This window comes from Ruditapes philippinarum, unplaced genomic scaffold (assembly GCF_026571515.1).
Source record: "Ruditapes philippinarum isolate M1 unplaced genomic scaffold, ASM2657151v2 ctg15280_1_1_1_1, whole genome shotgun sequence".
Lineage (NCBI taxonomy): Eukaryota > Metazoa > Mollusca > Bivalvia > Venerida > Veneridae > Ruditapes > Ruditapes philippinarum.
Window position 1 is genome coordinate 8,685 of NW_026859920.1, and position 13,189 is coordinate 21,873.

The window sequence follows — 13,189 nt, forward strand, 5'->3', positions numbered from 1 at the left end:
CTTCGTTACGTGGTACCGTGGTACCAATATATTCTTGATATCATATCTTGTAAACACAAAGGAAATGTAATTGTTTTGTATATGTAATCTATTAAATTCTACTCTAGATCCAGTACATATATGCCCATATAATATATATAGAATATAGTAATATAACATAATAAAATTATTCTTATAGTGAAATTACAAAATGACAATAAAACAATATATGAAGTAATAGATTTTGCATTTGTTGCAGTCAATCAATCAATAATCAATCAATCAATTAATCACTCTTCTGAAAAAACATAAATTTTTTACTGTCCTAATTTTGATAATAGAGCATGTCCAAAATCACCAGAACATTTTACTGGAATGTCATGAAATTTTCGAAATGTACTTTCTTTAGACCAACCAGCAGTTTTTAAGATAGTGTCAATTGGGATATGACCCTTTATTGTACTGCATGCAGTTGATCTCACACTGTGGGCTCTGAATACGGTAATGTCTATCCCAGCATATTTAAGAATGTTTTTAATCCATCTAGCTATAGTTGATTTAGTTACAGCATTATGAGGCTTTTGAACCCCAACAAAAAGTTGTGAGGATTTTCTAATATTTTCTGTGTATTTAATATAAAAAATTAAACATTTTACAACACATAATATATCATTTTGATTAAAATACTTTATGAACATTTCATCTAAATGCCTATTTACACCAGACTGTTTTAATAGATCACCGATTCTAATATTTACACCTTCGTCGGTAAATTCGATATTTCTCAAGTCTATAAAAAATAGAGTTTGGCACCGCTGTCCTGTTGTTAAAGCGATAAGAAGTGCCAACTTGCATGATAATGACATCAAGTCCAAGTTCTCATTTTTCCCCAGTGTAACAATGTATTTTAGTACTTTTTGAACATCCCAAGTATTTTTATACCTAGGTAATGATGGTGCTTTTAAGAACAGTGCTTTCAACAATCCTTTAACTAGATGATGCTTTCCTACCTGAATATCACTTGTTAACTCTAGTAAACTTGAAATTGCTGACCTTGCTGTATTTAGACCACTATATTGTAATCCATTGTCATGCAGCTCTTTCAGGAAACACAAGACTTCTTTTATAAGTGGGTTAAATTTATCAGTTTTCCTTTCACGACAAAAGAGTACCCATTTTTTGTAATACGAGAAATATTGTTTAGATGTTGATGTTTTCCATGAAGCAAGGAGCAGGTCGATAACGTCTTCTGATAGTCCATCACTAAGGAGTTTTTTCCTGATATCAGGAAAACACCCAATTTCATGTGTTTCAGCGTATGTTGTTTTCCTGGAATTTTCGTGTTGACCAATGTGTGATTTGTCGGTGGTAGTAGGTAACTTGGCTTGCATATCATTTTTAGTAATCGCGGAAACCAAACCTGAGTTGTGAACAATGGTGCTATTAAAACTGCTGTTGCTTCTTCCCGGTCTATTTTCTGGAGAACTGCTGCGATCAAACTAAAAGGAGGGAAAACATACACATATTTAAAGTTATTCCAGTTAAGAGAAAAAGCATTGACTGCGAAAGCTCTCGAATCAGGGGTAAAAGAGGCATATTTTGGTAGTTTTGTATTGTCTTCGGATGCAAATAAGTCAATCTCACATGAAACATTGAATTTCTTCACAATTTTTATGAAAATACTATCTGTAACAGACCATTCCATGTCAGTTGATTTTAATCTTGACAACCTGTCTGCTGTCACATTTTCTACCCCTGGTATATAATACAGGGTAAGCCATATGTTCCGTTTTTCACACCATTTCCATATCTCTTGGGTCAAATCATTAAGCTCTCTAACACGCCCCCCCCCCCATTTTTGAAAGATATTTCATAGCAACGGTATTATCTAGAAACAAATGAATATGTATGTTTACTCTTTGCTCACACAAAAATTGTAACACAAGAAAAGCCGCTTTAAGTTCTAAGTAGTTTATGTGGTGACTCTTTTCATCTGTTGACCATAAGCCTGACACTTTAATGTCATTTGTTTTATCATAACCACCCCAACCCGATGTCGAGCTATCGCTTTCTATTATCATGTCTGGATCAGGTAAATTAATTGGTCTGAATGAATCATCAATGTTATCAATCCACCACTCTAAACATTTCTTACTGCTTTGAGACAATTTAATTTTTGCATCAAAATTCCCTCTATTGATTTTTAAAGCGGTATCTCTTTCAATTTCCAAATGCTTATAATAGAGCCCCGCATACTGTACTCCTGGTTCGCTTGCGACCAATTTTCCTATTACTCTTGCAAATTCTCTTATTGTCATAGTTGTTTCCCTTAATGCTGAATGGCAACAACTCTTTATGCTTTCACATTTTTCTGGTGTCAATTTTATGGTCATGTCCACTGAGTTCAGCCAAAACCCAACAAAACTTATACCTTGTGTAGGTTTTAATATTGATTTTTCACTATGAATTGTAAAACCTAAGTTGTCTATCAGTTTTAATGTGTCTAGAATGTTCTCTTCACATTCATTAAAAGTTTCAGAAGTTAAAAAACTGTCATCGATATAAATAGCATTTACATGGCCAGTCTTCCGTAACGTTGAAAAGACTGGTTTCAGAATTTTTGTAAATAATCGCGGCGAGCACGAAAGACCATTAGGAAGAGCTCTGAATTCGTAGCAAACACCTTTAAACAAAAATCTCAGATATTTCCTATAATCTTTATGAACTAAAATACTATAATAAGCTTGTCTTAGATCAATGCTTGCAAACCAAGAGTTAGGCTTTATCATTGTCAGCACATGTTTTAAAGTTTCCATTTTAAAGTGGTTTTTTGTAACAAACTGATTTAATGGTTTCAGATTCAAGATAAGTCTATGGGTACCATCTTTTTTCGGTCTTAAGAAAATGTTCGATAACACTTGAGAAGGTGACTGTTCAACTATCTCGATTACATTCTGGTGTAACAATGAGCTTAACTGTTCTTCTATGATTTTTTGTTCAGATTCCGAAAATGTCATGCGAGGGGGTGTGCCTATCATATTTGGAATGTTAAACTTTTCGCAATCAAAGTCAATTTTACATCCATGTTTTACATTTCTTAAAGACATATACACCCAAATGAAGTTCAAATAAGAAATGCCTGAAAATTTGCACAGATACCCTTTAAACTATAATGAACACATTGATCCAAAGATATTTATATGTTACCATACTATTTTCTTTTATATTTGCCTTTAAAGTAAGGGTATATGACCGGTTTACAGACAATTTTACAGGCAAAATCTTATTTTCTATGGTGATTTCCCAAAATGCACATAATTCTTTTGCAATCTTTTTCTTTTACATTAAACATTATGTTTTCAAATAAATATGTGTATATTAGACAAAAAATAAATAAAAAATAACTGTTTTAACTTTATTAACATTTTGTTGTACAAAATAAAACTTATAACTTGCTAAATTTTATTATGGAATTTTCGAATATTTTGGCATCTTTTCACAGAAAAGATGAATTTTTTATAAAAACTACAAATAGGAAACATACCAAACTTGGCCATAAGTTAGATAAATACATAAGCAACAAGAAAATGTACAGAAAACACTGTGTCACCATTAAAAGTTTTGAAATATTTGATATCTTGTATGTATACCCCTTACGAATTTTTCAGTCACAGACTCACTTTTAGTCACTAGAAATACCACTCAGTAATTTCCATAAGTATTATATCAGTTTAACACTGTATATATGGTGTCTTTGATTTCTTCATAACAATATACATATTTACAATTTTATCTATTGTCAAGTTTGTTCAGAAATAAAATGATCTGTCAAAGAATCTAGCACTCTTTTGCATGATGTTACTCGTGTAACACCGTCCTTTTTTTCACCCAAAAGTTGTTTTCAGGCCATTTTTTCCATCCTTGAGAAAAACTGCCACTAAATGTTTGTATTCAAGTCCAGAACATGCAATTTTAGTAATCATCTGCTTTGATAGAACTTTCTTTGTAGCCAGGGATTCCATTGTTTTTTCATTACACTCGGTCACTTCCTTGTAAGTCAAGTTTTGGAAATTCCATACTGTTGAGAAACTTGATTTTATGATCTGATTATGTGACACATTTGAAAAAGTATATAATTCTTGGAGACTCAGAACATCATCAAGGGCATTATGAGCACAGTACTTTTTATTCAGTAATGTTTCATACAAGAACTGTTGTTTGTAGTTTTCCATACCAGGATGAATTTCCTTGAAAATTGGTAGCGTATCCACACCTCCTAAACATGCATTTGTAAATTCAGCTTCCATATTTACTGCTCGAAATGCCATCAGTAGTCTAGGAAAATCAAAACGTTTCAGATTGTGTCCGATTAACACTACTGGTTCTATATCTTGGCACCAGTTTAGGAAACGAATTTAAAGCTTCTTTCAGTGGTATTGCTGGACAGGGGACCCATGTAAAAAAAAAAGAACCCCCACTTTGCTGTAAGTCCGGTAACTCTGGATGATGATGGCGCTATTGGTTTCCTTGGAAGAATGTATTGTTCAAATGTTTTATCTTTATAACAAGCTGCTATTTGTAATATGTCTGTGTCTTTAGCAAGAGAGCCTGTTTCTATATCAAAAAACACAACATTTTCAGCTGAGGTAATTGGGGATAACTCTGGTGGCTGAGAGTATGTTGGAATTGAGGTGTCGTCTGCATGGTGGGAGATGGCCACTGCTGTCTGATATGTAGTACCTTCTTTCTTTTCTTTCTTGCCAAGATCCAACCTTTTCTTTGATTTCCTTTGTAATTTTCTAAGTTTATTTTCTTTTTTATTACTGTATATCAGCTGACGTTTTCTTTCAGTGTCCCTTGACATAGCCTCTTTCAAGTACACCTTTCCGGGTGATATTCCTAAATTGGCATATATTCTACTCACGTAGGCATTACCCAAGTTGTTTTGAGCGACAGCACATCCAACACGAGACAAGAGGTTACTAGTAGCTGAAAAGTGACACCTCTTAGGTGCTTTGGAGGCCACCATATTATTGAAAGATTCTACATCCTTTGTCGAACCGCCAGGTGCAATTTTTTCACAGTTTTGGCTGAATGATTTGAACACAGCATCCAAGTCTTTTCTCAGGTCCTCACCAGATAAGTCTTTTGATAATGTGTTATGTGTGTAACTGTCTGGATTATTTTGGAAGCCACACCACTCACCACACATGGAATGATTACCAAAAGCATGGGGGACAATCTGTTCTATCTGCGATTTACATGCCGATGAGTCTCCTTTCGTTTGAGCAAGAGCGTAGTTAAAACATTTCTTGAGGTAAGCTATCACATTGTTTGTTAAAATTCTGTGCTTTTTTCTGAAGTAGGAAGAGGCTATTTTGTTAAATGTTTAGTGGTATGGTTGACATCACTCCATTTGTTGACAGTATGGTTTATGTCTTGTCTTATTCTAGCCATAGTTGTTGTATCATCATCCATAATTATTGTTGATACTTTCACACCTTGTTTTTCAATAGATTTGATAAGGTTTACTCCAACATCTGATTCCATTGCTTTTGCGCTACCAGACCAATTTTTAGTACAGTTATGAGGTGGGACATTCTCTTTATTTCCATTTACGTCACGGGTACAAATTCTACAGTCTGACTGTCTCACACCAAAAGCACATATTTTTCCTGTGTTGTTCCCTATGAGGGTCCCAACACCTGACTTACTGTCATATGATCGACCACTACCTCGTTTCTGCCATCCCATGTCATATTTAAAAATTCCTTCTTTATTGGTAGGATCTGATGCTTGGTCATCTCCTCCAGAAAATGTTGGGCTGAAATGAAATGATAATAAAAATCGTTATGGCATTTAGAGACAAGACTAACATGTAACAAATCTGCTTGACAATTATCAATACTAGATGGTAGAATGTGACTATGATATTAAAACATGCCTATGATTTCAAAGCAATATTTCAAAAGGTTGAAAAGGCAAGGTGAAAATATAAACAAAAGAAACAACAATGAATAAACAATGTTAGCTATTTGCTTGAAAAATTATCAAACTAACCAATAGCATACTGGGTTTCATTCACAGCATATTATCTAAAATACGCAATGTGGAATATAATGTTATCTTAGCCATTCACTGTCTTCATTATGAGCTCAAAATTTTTCACACTTCAAATACAAGAGTTAAAATTGGTGTTTTTATCTATATAGGGTAAAATATGTTTTGGTTTTTCAGTTTTTCATGACACGGCTCATATGTTTTATTTATTAAAACTGACCTATTGATTTGTACTTCTTCTTGAAGAACTGCTGAGCATGATTCATGAGCGACATCTTGTATATGTGGATGAATTTCAGCTTCCAATCTGGTCATGGCTGAGTGATGTAGGCCTCTTACTTCCATAGTTGACATTAAACTATTCATTTGCCTGTATGTCAAGCCAGAATGGATTATACCTAAAAACAAACAAAATGTGTGAGTTAGAAATTAGAAAATCATCTATGTAACAACATTTTATAAGATCATGTAATAAGCCAATTTGTTTTTAATTTTAATCTTTGAGGAATTAAATGCTAGAAAATAGTCATAAACTAGAATACTACCATATTAATAAAGTAGCACCGGGGAATTGCACATAATAAAGTACATAGCCGTACATTGTTGTAATTGTATTTCAAGCAAATACTCTTGGCAAAAGTCTGGGGTGTACGGAAATTACCAAAAAAATTTAATTTGTGAATAATTTGATTATTTAAAGTGGGGAGGAGTGTAGTGCATGTAATAAAAATTTAATTAAAGTCATTTTCAACATCTAATTGTTGGATTAACCTTCAGCAACATGGTTTGGTATGCATCTAATAAATGAGGGGCCTCTGGTTTACCTCAAATTTGTATCCAAGTCATGAATGAATAATCTGTTTCTAGAATAGAAGTGTTACTACAATTCGCTTTGATGTACATAATACCTAATTAGTGACTTGATCATAGTACCGATTGAGTTTTACTGTACCGCACATTTTTGTTTTATAAATTATATGGACAAAGACAAAATTGTGTGCTTGTAAATTAAGTAAAACTGTTAAAGATATCAACATATCACATAAATTCTTTCCATTAAAAACTTATATACATTTACTGCTATCAAAAATATTTATGAGATAATATTATATATACCTAATACAGCTTTTGTATTGATGTCATACACAGGCATTCCTCGTTTTGACTTGCCAAGTGGACGGTGGCTTTTTCCTGTTGAAATCTTATTCAATATACCACATCACATGAGATATACAGGATCTGGCATATCCAACCCGTTGTTCCTTGTAAATATTGAATAGATTGTAGCGGCTTTGAACAGTTATTGCAACTTTTGAGTTGATCAGCAAGGAAATTTCAACTCGACAATTCTGCGACCAATACCCCACCCACTTTCTGTTTCAACTTGACTGTCATTCTCAAGGGTAGAATCGCTGTTTTCTGACAAATTCGGCTTAGTTGACATTTGCTGAGATAAATTCTCCAATCTTGCACGCTTACCAGCTTTCATAAACTTGCCTTTCCACCGTCTTTTCATATTTTCTGTGTTTTTTTCAACGGCAAATTCTAAGCGGAAGTAAAACCGGAAATGCGTAGGGGAAGTAACTCAGTGATAAAAAACCAGTTATTTTTCAAACGCGGTTATCTTTCTTAGTGCCAATGTTTCTGATACGCCAGATGTCGCATTAATTCTGCGAGTATGTCTTTAAGATCCATTTGTCTGATGTTATTTTGTACCATGCAGTCATATTTTTTGCAACATTACCGGCTGTGAATGATTCCCATTTGTTGCTCAAATTTTTACAAAGATATAAGTTACTTACATTCACTTCTTGTTCTTCTGGTACTGGCCCTGTCCCTGGGTTTTTTGCTTGTCCCTGTGAGACAGGCCCTGCCTGGATAAAAAATCCTTGGCCACATTGTAATGTTTACTAGTGTATTGGCGCTTGACCGGTGGTTGACCATGTGACTGATTGTAGTTGGGGTTGCTCGATGAATATGTGTTTCTCGGCATGTCCTTTACGCCATATGTTCGTTTCTTGCCCAGTTTCCTTTCAAATTTGGCAATGTCTTTCCCCAACTTCTTCATGTCAGTTATCGATTTAACCCGTTCTGAGAGGTTATCGCCAAAGAGGTGATTGGTAACTGGTGTTTTGGGTGCGCAAAATTTTCCAAACTCTGGCTTTAGTGCTGGTTTTAACAATTTTCTGCGATTGTTTGTGACGTCTCTATGTGCAAATGTCAGGAGTTCCACTGCCTCAAAGGCTTGATTGAACCATTTGGTACTTTCCTGCGAGTCACTTTCCAACATAGAATCCATCATATTAATCATTGGCACCATTGCTTTCCCAATGAAAAGTTGGATATTCTGCAGTCCACAGTCCTGTATACGTAGAGGCTTTGATATAAACGAATCATGCCATATTTCTTCATTCACATTTGGAGGAGCTAAAAGTGAACAGTTTTCCGGATATTCTATTGCATCCGCCAATTTCTTTCCCTTTTCTTGGTCAAAGTTCACATTTATTGAATTTTGTACTGCCGTGGCTAATGTCTCGTTTACTGGAGGGACACATTCTTTTTTCCCATCAACTTTCGCGGAGAAATCTAGAAGTTTTTTCAATTTTGATTCATTGTTTACATCCGTGTTTTTTACCGGAAGTACCCCATCGTGGACGGAATAATTATCATCCGACGAATTGCCTTCATCATCGTCGTCGTCTGACTGGATGCTTTCAGTGGTGATATTTGGTCGTGGTCCATTTTCCACAAAGTTAGTGAATTTTTCATTCAATGACACAAGTATTCCAGAAATTTCTTGCATTTGTCTTTCATTTGAATCAAGACGGGCATTCAAGGTTTTAATCTCGCCTCGATGATCTTTAGTTTTCCCCTTGGAAAAACCCGGTGTTGGTGAAGAAATTCCCACGCTATTTATTGATGATGCGGGGTTCCCGTTTTCGATTGGTTTCCTCGTTTCCGGGTCGTGACGTAGCTGCGTGATTCCGTACTGCAGCGTAGCGGGCTGTGCTATAATTGGATCGTTTGAGCACGTGATGTTGTCCACGCTAGTTTGGTCAGCGTGGGCAGCTTCTCCGCCATTTTTGTTCCAAACAAAGGAATTGTCAGTCTTTTGCTCTGATGCAAAAAAGGAGGGATCGAGAACGTAAACGACATTTTGCTCTGGCGCTATATGTCCGTTCTCGATCTCGGCACCATTAGTGCTCGCGCTGGGCGAAATGTTTCCGTTAGAAACGCCAGCCATAGTTATGTTGACCGTACGTTGATCAAACAAAGAAAAAGTTCGAAAGTTTATTGTAATCAGTAAAATTATCGAATTGAGTCAATAATTTTTTATCATATCACACTTATATATCCCTCTAAACAATTTCCAAAAACTATAAATCCGTTTCAAAAATAAACAAGGAGAATATTGAAAACAAAGGAATTATTATTAATTATAGAGTCTAATAGTCCGAGTGTCGCGTCCGAAAGCTAACTTGCTACTGAGGCTGATAAGCGTCTGGCGGTCACGTGTTACCTCATATAATTCTGATTGGCCAATGGGCACAACAGAATAAGCATGTATCAACTATGATCGTGGCAAGGTTAATGATATGCATGGGCTATTTTTAGATTACCTCACCAAGAAGTTGAATTGCGTTCAGTAGATCTAAATATAACTCGATCATGCGTGATAACCCTTTGAAGACGGAATAATCAGTCACCATTCTCTATTGTATTTTAAACTATTACAGACAAAAACAATTATAAAAGAAACTAACTTTTGCGTCTTGAAAAACAAATGAAACGGAACAATTTCGTTTATAATTTATTACGGTTTAAACCGATAAATCAAGTAAAAATAGAAATCCTATTTATATACACAAACTAAGCCTGGGTTCCAGTCTGTCGATTTTTTTATTTGCTTCTGTTCGGCAAATCGACACTACTATCAAAACCAGAGATGTTGTGTTATCTATGACGATCGAGTATGAAATAGCGCGTAAGTTATGAATAAGCAAAAAAATATCAACGCCTGAATCCCAGGCTAACACAAACTGGGATTACCGAAGTAACTAAAATAGCTTAGATTTCCGCAGTATGACGGAATCGCCCGAATTGTTACGGTTGCAATCGGAACTACATCGGCTATTATCATTAATCCGAAGACTGACGGAAAAGGCCGAAAAGTTGCGATTGGCACAATTGCATCTGGTTTCCCGTTCAATCATGCACCAACAGATGTAAGCAGGAAACCACCTAACCGGAACAAGTTTTCCATATGAAATGGCCATTTTATTTCATTTTATTTAGAAAATAGACCACGAGACCAGATTTTATACTGTTAAAAAGTATTGTTACCTATGTAACAGTACAAAATTCTTAGATACGTGGTACACAGGCCTGTGGGAAATTAACATTTCGAAAATTTCAATATCCTCTTTATACTATATATGCAGTTATGCACAGCTATGAACTTCATTCAGGTCCAGGTGTGATTTACTTAACAACATTATTTGCTTAAATGATGCCATATCTTTTATATAAAATGTTATTTTTTTCTGTCTCTAACAATGTGCATATATTATACATGTATATATTCACATAAGAAAGGTTAGTGTGTATTTAACTAGGAAGCAGTCTGAATCATAATAAACAACTATTATGTATTAGTAGTACTTTTATTACAGTATTAGTTAGTCATGTATTTTCTTACATGTATGTAATTATTTTGTTTGTAAAGTTTTTATTTCCTTTTGTGCAATATATTATATTTTGTTATTATTACTGTAGTCCAGCATACATTGCATATATATTTTCTTTTCATCTATGATTTGAATAAGTTCACTGTATGAATTAGTTTTAATTGATTTTGATAATTAGAGTGAAGATTTTCAAGGCGTAAGACATTACTTACAAAAGTTTTTTTTGTAATTCTCGAAAAATAATTTCAATAATCGTTACTCTTTAACCATTTCAAGATTGCCAAAGTCATTTAAATAATTAGGCTTGTATAGAGTTGAAATATCTGTAGACAATTTCCTGTAAAGTTGGTGACTATCTGATCATTAAACTGTCGAGTGACAGGCAAGTGAGACCTGGACATCATTCGTTTTAGTGCCTGCAGTATTTTCTTTCTTAAGTGCTATTTTTTGTTTATTTTTTTCTGATGATGACAAACAAAGATATGATCTAATTTGAATATATTTGTTTAATTTATATATCAGTTTTCAATGAAATGCAGAAATCTATCAATGAAATTAAATAGTTATCTTCCTATGGTAAATAAGAGGTTTTGATTTCATTTTATTTTGGTATCTATTTGGTTTTCAAATCTATGTAAAAGGGCATTGTGGCTGAGTGGTTATAGTCATTGACTACAAAACACTTGACCCTTAACACTGTGGTTAAGAGTCCCTGCAGGTAATTCTTTCATGTAAGGAACCTATCCAGCAAACTTGTAACATGTAACATCAATAGTTATGATTATGGTTATAATTGGGTCAATATATGCAAGGTAAGTCACTAGAGAAAATTTTTGTCAATTATGAATTGAGGAATCTTAGTATCCCTTGACACAAATGCTCACCATCATGAGATGAAGTGTTGTATAAATGTACTAGGTCTTTATGTCAAAGGTAAAGGTCACACTTGTATATAAATTACACTTCAAAGGTCAGATGGAAACACTTGTCCGTTGACATTGGGAGATTAATGTATAACTTAGTATTATGCAATTTCAGCTCCCTTTGATCAATGCTAAGGTCTCACATGCAGAGGTGAAAGGTCAGATTAAAAAAAATGTGGGAATTGATAATTTATAATGGATTTAGAGAGTGTAATGTAAATGTTCACTATTGTGAGACTAAGCATTTGTGTTGGCTTATTTTGTAACAAAAGTGCAGTCCAGTAAAAATTGTGGCCAGATTTTAGATTAATAAGCTGCCATGAAAATATTTGATAGAATTGCTTTGTACACATGTATTGAAATAATGTTCAAGTTATTTTACAAATTATTTTGTCAGATTTATTCTTAAACTTAAATAATTTGACTTTTCATTAATGACATGTTTACATGTTTAAATAAAATGCACAGAAACAAATGTAAGATTAAAAAAATCTGAATCTCAAGGCTCCATGACCAACATGTGTTCTCATTAAAGTGGCAATCTAGAAAGTAGTCGCACAGCAAATAGGTAAGTATAGTCACAGACTTTGTAATTTAAAGTTCCATGAATTAAATGTTTTAAAAATTGGGGATAATGAATTTACAGTCACAATCGGGCCAATCTAGAAAATTATCAAACCCAAAGCCTTTTTATCTTTAATTCTAAAAAAAATAATTTTTAAAAGAATATCGGAAATATTTCTCATCAAAAAACAGGTTTGCACTTTTGGTTTAGTTTTTGTGTAAAACATACTAAAAGAGAAGGGGGTTAAATCACTTACTAAAAATGGTCATGAAAGGTTTCCTTAAAACTAATGGATTTTGTCAGAGTTCTAAAACTTTTTGAACTTGAAATTGTTAAATTAACAAAAACAGGCTTTTTGCGTTAATAAAGGTCAGGGGCCAACTGTTCACGTGCCAATTATATGTAGAGGAATAGTCGAGCAAAACGCCCTACCCAAAGCTGTTGATCCTTTGTACAGTTTCCCGTAGAACACCCTTTCAAGAACGTAGTAAGCTCTTAATTAAAAAGCCTTTTGGAAAATCATCGCTGCCTGTATGCATTTTTAGCTGCTCCGTCTTTTCACTATTTCAGAGGATTAAATATCGTGCTAGGTTGGCACATCTACATAAATATTTCACTTTTTTTAATGATAGCAAAAACAAACATACAAAAACACACATACGCGCGTGCGCTCGCACGCACACACAACAGCACACACACACGCACACGCCACACACACACACATGAGATTTGTAATTTATTTTCCCAAATATGACACATTTGAAATTTTATCCCAAGTCTAAAATTGCACTTGACTACATAGATCTATACGGGTTAACATTGTCAAACCCGATAGCACAAAGGACAAAATGGCGGCGAAAAGGCATTTGTTTAATGGAGATAGGTGTTTTTTAATGAAAATAAAGAAACGGTACGTTAAGTAGAATAAGGTATTTATCTATTTGCAATTTTAAAATAGCTTATGATAAAGCTGA

General features: G+C 34.2%; 2 protein-coding genes across 2 annotated transcripts; both read right to left on the reverse strand.

Annotated features, from left to right (window-relative positions):
* Positions 1 to 1,340: 1,340 nt before the first annotated feature.
* Positions 1,341 to 9,541, reverse strand: LOC132758284 (uncharacterized). The gene is made up of 2 exons (XM_060749847.1): positions 7,842 to 9,541; positions 1,341 to 1,478 (listed from the first exon to the last, which is right to left on the reverse strand). The coding sequence occupies exon 1, from the start codon at positions 9,281 to 9,283 to the stop codon at positions 7,844 to 7,846; it is 1,440 nt and encodes a 479-aa protein (XP_060605830.1). The 5' UTR covers positions 9,284 to 9,541; the 3' UTR covers positions 1,341 to 1,478; positions 7,842 to 7,843.
* On the reverse strand, positions 5,353 to 7,555 carry LOC132758285 (uncharacterized). The gene is made up of 3 exons (XM_060749849.1): positions 7,402 to 7,555; positions 6,260 to 6,437; positions 5,353 to 5,803 (listed from the first exon to the last, which is right to left on the reverse strand). The coding sequence occupies exons 1-3, from the start codon at positions 7,553 to 7,555 to the stop codon at positions 5,353 to 5,355; spliced, it is 783 nt and encodes a 260-aa protein (XP_060605832.1).
* Positions 9,542 to 13,189: the final 3,648 nt, after the last annotated feature.

What these genes read in the sequence shown, in the direction of transcription:
- LOC132758285 (XM_060749849.1), bottom strand. Translation starts at nt 7,555, where the DNA reads ATGAAAAGACGGTGGAAAGGCAAGTTTATGAAAGCTGGTAAGCGTGCA. An exon ending in TGAAACAGAAAGTGGGTGGG is followed by an intron (nt 6,438 to 7,401) that starts GTATTGGTCGCA and finishes GTTTGTTTTTAG; the next exon opens with GTATAATCCATTCTGGCTTG. An exon ending in GAAGAAGTACAAATCAATAG is followed by an intron (nt 5,804 to 6,259) that starts GTCAGTTTTAAT and finishes ATTTCATTTCAG; the next exon opens with CCCAACATTTTCTGGAGGAG.
- LOC132758284 (XM_060749847.1), bottom strand. Translation starts at nt 9,283, where the DNA reads ATGGCTGGCGTTTCTAACGGAAACATTTCGCCCAGCGCGAGCACTAAT.